Source organism: Musa acuminata, chromosome BXJ3-3 (genome assembly GCF_036884655.1).
Source record: "Musa acuminata AAA Group cultivar baxijiao chromosome BXJ3-3, Cavendish_Baxijiao_AAA, whole genome shotgun sequence".
NCBI classification, from domain to species: Eukaryota; Viridiplantae; Streptophyta; class Magnoliopsida; order Zingiberales; family Musaceae; genus Musa; species Musa acuminata.
In genome coordinates this window covers 7827546-7832324 of record NC_088351.1, presented here as the reverse complement: position 1 = coordinate 7832324, position 4779 = coordinate 7827546, and the positions used below count along the sequence as shown (strand labels likewise).

Sequence of the window (4779 nt, the reverse complement as noted above, 5' to 3'; positions counted from 1 at the left end):
CACTAAGAAAAGTCTCAATTCTTATCACTTAACCTTACAATGACAGAAGGTGATGTTAGGTTAGTTGATAGAAGAGTATACTCTTTTCTCAAAATGAAAAATCCAACCACAAAGTTATGAAATATAGTCACGCACTTCTTTACATGAAACAATAAATTACAAACAGAAGATATCGCCAGATGTTTTAATTGCACAAATCGACACATATGACTGTCTTTATTCAATCTGATACTTTAACAGGAACATATTAGTACTAATCATTTAAATCACTTGTAAAGTAAACAAGCGTATCATTTAAAATACTTGGACATATTAGTACTTTAACATGCACAAGCAATTCAGGCTGTTGTTGCATCATATTTGGTGGCCATGAGACAAAGAGCATACTCTCTATGCACGGTGACACCAGGTGCTTCCTCCATACTGATGTCCTCCTTCACCATTCCAGGTGGTAAATGCCAATCAAAGGAGTAGAGGAGGTTGGCAAGCACAAGTTCCACCATTAACATTCCAAGATTTTTACCGGGGCAGATCCTTCGACCTTCGCCAAATGGTATGAGCTTGAAATCCTGCCCACTTGCCTCCGTGGAGTCATGCATGAACCTCTCTGGATCAAAGAGATGAGGCCTCCCCCACGAATTGGGATCTCTTCCTATCGCCCAAGCATTCACATACATCCATGTTTTTGGTAGAATATCATAGCCATTAAGCTTAAAGTGCTGCATGGTTTCCCTAGGAAGTAGCAGCGGAGCGGCAGGGTGCAGCCTCATCGTCTCCTTGATGACACACTTGAAGAAATGAAGTTGGTGAAGGTCACTCTCCTCCACCTCCCCTTTGCTTCCGACACTTCGTCTTACCTCGTCTTGTGCTCTCTTCATCAGCTCAGGTTGTCTGATGAGCTCCGCCATCGCCCACTCCACGGTTGCCGAGGATGTGTCCGTCCCAGCAATGAAAATATCCTGCACTTGAGCTTGGTTGTTATGAAAGAGAAAAGGCGTTAACAAGAACTGGATGCTGTGAAAAGGGTGGCATCAACTACCATGAGAACTCCTTTGATGTGGTCTTCTGTTAGACCCTCCTCATCCTTTTGCATGCGGAGCAAAGCATCTAAGACGTCTCCATCTTCTTTACCTTGTTGCCTCAATCGATCTTGGTGGTAATCTATACGGCGTTGATAGATGCTATCGAGCTTAAGAAAGGCCCTTTCAAGTCTGGATCTCATCCCACTTAGCCTATCAACCCACCCCAACAATGGTAAGTAATCAGACAAAAACAAGCCTCCCACCGCCGCTTGGGCTTCTCTGAGCATGTCGTGGAGTTGGATGTCGCCTCCATCGTCGAAGCCAGAGCCAAAGGCAGATCTGCATGTCATATTGCAGGAAAGCGAGAGCAGCAACTCGCTCAGGTTGACCATGGATGAAGCGCGAGCGTGAGAACATATCAGTTTCGTCACTCGCTCCATCTCTTCTTTTCTTATGTCCCTAAAAGAGTTGATCTTCCTGGTGCTGAAGAGTTCGACGGTGCAGAACTTCCGAAGCTGCCTCCATCGTTCTCCGTATGGGATGAAGGCGACGTCGGAGAAACCGTATGAAAACTTGGAAAAGGAGAGGAGCGAAGGCCGACTGCAGCACTCAAGGTCGTGTGTCTTGAGCACTTCCTTAGCCATCTCCGGCGAGGACACGACGACAACGGGGACTCGACCAAGTTTCAAGTGCATGAGAGGTCCATGTTTCTTGGAGAGTTCCCAAAGGGAGCGATGCAGCAAGCTGCTCCCCAAGAGGTGGAGGTGGCCGATGACGGGGAGCTTGGGTGGGCCTGGAGGGAGTTTCCAGGTCGCCGAGCCACCTCTCGCCTTCCGACCTGCGAGAAGAAGTGAAGACAGCAGTGCGAGAACAACGAGAAGAGAAGGGAGAGGGGAGAGCAGGAGGGTAAGAACTGCCATGGTTGCGTTTTGTGATGGTAGCTCACGTATGTTGTTGATAAGGGAATGGTAGGAGTGCCTGCTGATTTATAGTTGTGACACTGTACCGAGCTAATAAGTATTTTGTTCTTTTGAGATTAATAAAAATAATAAATAAGACAATTATATATCTAACTAGCGGAACAAGTTTGATCAAAATTCTTCTCTTCTAAATGACAGTTGGATATTGGGGCACTGAGTTGATTTATTCTCATATTAATTGCTGCACAACAAGTACTTTGTTCTTTTGATAATAATGGAAATAGTCGACAGGATAATTGAATATCCAACTAACGGGACAAGTTAGATCAAAATTCTCTTCTAACTTAGAGTTGGATATTGTGGTCATATTAATTGCTTCACAACAAGTACTTTATTCTTTTGATATTAATGGAAATAATATATTGGACAATTGTATATCTAACTAGCGAGAGATAAGTTAGATCAAAATTCTCTTCTAACTTATAGTTGGATATTGTGGTCATATTAATTGTTTCAGAACAAGTACTTTATTCTTTTGATATTAATGGAAATATTAAGCAGGTAATTGTATGTCTAACTAGCGGGATAAGTTAGATCAAAATCCCCTTCTAATTTATAGTTCAATATTGTGGATCTGTTTTGATATTAATTGCTCTACAACAAGTACTTTGTTCTTTTGATATTAATGGAAATAATAGGTACGATAATTGTATATCCAAATAGCAGGACAAGTTAGATCTAAATTTTCTTCCAATGGGAAAACCAACCTCTCAAGCAAACACCAATTTGTCATCATGTGCGATTTTCTTAATTGTTTTTTAATATTTTTTTCAAAAGATGTTTCTTTAAATGATTTTCTATTTCTAATAATATTTGAAATATCCCTCAATAATCTGTATTAAGAATGACAATAAAAAAGACATAATATGATGTCACTTATATTTTTTAATAGTTTTATAATTATTTTAGAACCTTAATAAAATATTATAATAAATTGGAAAATACCGTTGTAATTCAAAACTGATAAAAAAAAATAAGTGGAAAAATTGATAGACAAAATATCATTGAGGTTATTGAGAGGTACTTTATGTATTATTTGAAGTATGAGTATCATTTTGGAAAAAAAAATTAAAAACTTGGTAGTTTTCTTATAGAAATCGTCCGAGTATCATTATTAACCTATGATTTCATAATTATGATGATTAGATCACACAGTAAGCTTACGTCATTAGTAAGTTTTATTATTTTTTAAAATATCTTGGTGATCTATCACACCGGTAAACACTTTATATAAAGATAAAGTTATTTTATCTTATCATATTATATTTATATGGTTATATTAAAACTCTAGCACATCATTTAAGCAGGCTATTTGCAATATAGATTTTTTTTTTTAATTAGTTGTACCTAGAAATCAATAGTATAATCAACAAGTGCTTTTGTGTCTTTTTGACTCTTTCAATTTTTTTCTTTGTTTAGATTTTTTTTTAACTATAATAATTTCTCTTAGGCAATCATTAGGCAACGACATATAAAACTCCATGCCTTTCTTTCTTTTTAATTTTTAATCTATTTAATTAAGGATAAGAAAATATATCCTCTTTATATATATATATATATATATATATATATATATATATATATATATATATATATATATATATATATATATATATATATATATATATTACTTTCAACCATCATGACTTGGGCAAGGACAAAAGAGGCCCCTATTTTTGACCACACAGATCGAGTCTCTCCTGGAGATTTCTTTTGGATGTTTGCACAAAATATCTAATCCTTACTTCCTCTATAACTAAGATACTAAAATGTTGATGTTTCACACCTTAGAGCCAAATGAAACTATAGATTTCTTCTGTAGCTAGACAAAAGATTTTAAGCAAGGTGTTGGTTAGAGAGACCATAGTTTTAGGTGTAGGTCCCACCATAGAGTACAGAATATTGATAAGCATAGTTCCACCAACTAAAGTATTCTTGATGTGGATTTATAAAAAGAATAATAAATCAGTAATTTATTATTCATAATTTATATTTATATTTTTATTTATTTTTAAATTTAAATTATTATCTTTACAATAGTTAATATTCTATTAATTACAAAATGATCACATCTTAAGGATCACAAATTTATTGCAAAATAATAGATTGCTCTGAAAATAAATATAAAATAAAAACATATCAATAACTATAAATTCTCGTACGAATCTCAAAATAATCATTAAAATAATATTTAATATTCATAAAATAAAAATAAATATCAATAATTTATTAAAAATAATAATATATCTATTCGTCATAAAACTCATGAAAAAAAGATGATAATTTCTTACATAATAAATAAAATTATATATCGACCACATACAACACATACGTAATAACAAATGTGTACATCACCCGATGGTGTACTCTTCGAATAACGGATGGTGAGCCATATTCTATGGGATGGATTTCGCTAAACAATGGATGGAGATAATCCATATCGCACTTCTAATAACGAATGAAGTGGTATCCCTCACCCGCTCAAGTGAAGACACGTTCCTCCCAACAGCAGATGGAGAAATCGTCTAACCATTACGTCTGATGGTGGTCCGCTAATCCCCAAAGGGAATTGCTGCTCTCGGCAAGGATATATAAACATCCATGATCATTTATTTACACTCATCCATTCACTCACGCATGTATCAAGAAATCAATATGATTAAATATTATGAGACCATACTTGATGTAAATATGCTATACTATGTTCATTGGTGGCTTCGCATTGTGATGAGCCCGTAGCTCCTTTCATGGATTGCACTTCCAATGTGAACTACTAG

General features: G+C 35.6%; 1 protein-coding gene across 1 annotated transcript; it reads right to left on the bottom strand.

Annotated features, from left to right (window-relative positions):
* Window positions 1-254: 254 nt before the first annotated feature.
* On the bottom strand, window positions 255-1962 carry LOC103974989 (cytochrome P450 71A1). Its single transcript, XM_009389897.3, has 2 exons — window positions 1040-1962; window positions 255-959 (listed from the first exon to the last, which is right to left on the bottom strand). Exons 1-2 carry the CDS (start codon window positions 1940-1942, stop codon window positions 339-341), a joined length of 1524 nt encoding a protein of 507 aa, XP_009388172.2. The 5' UTR covers window positions 1943-1962; the 3' UTR covers window positions 255-338.
* Between the last annotated feature and the right edge of the window lie 2817 nt (window positions 1963-4779).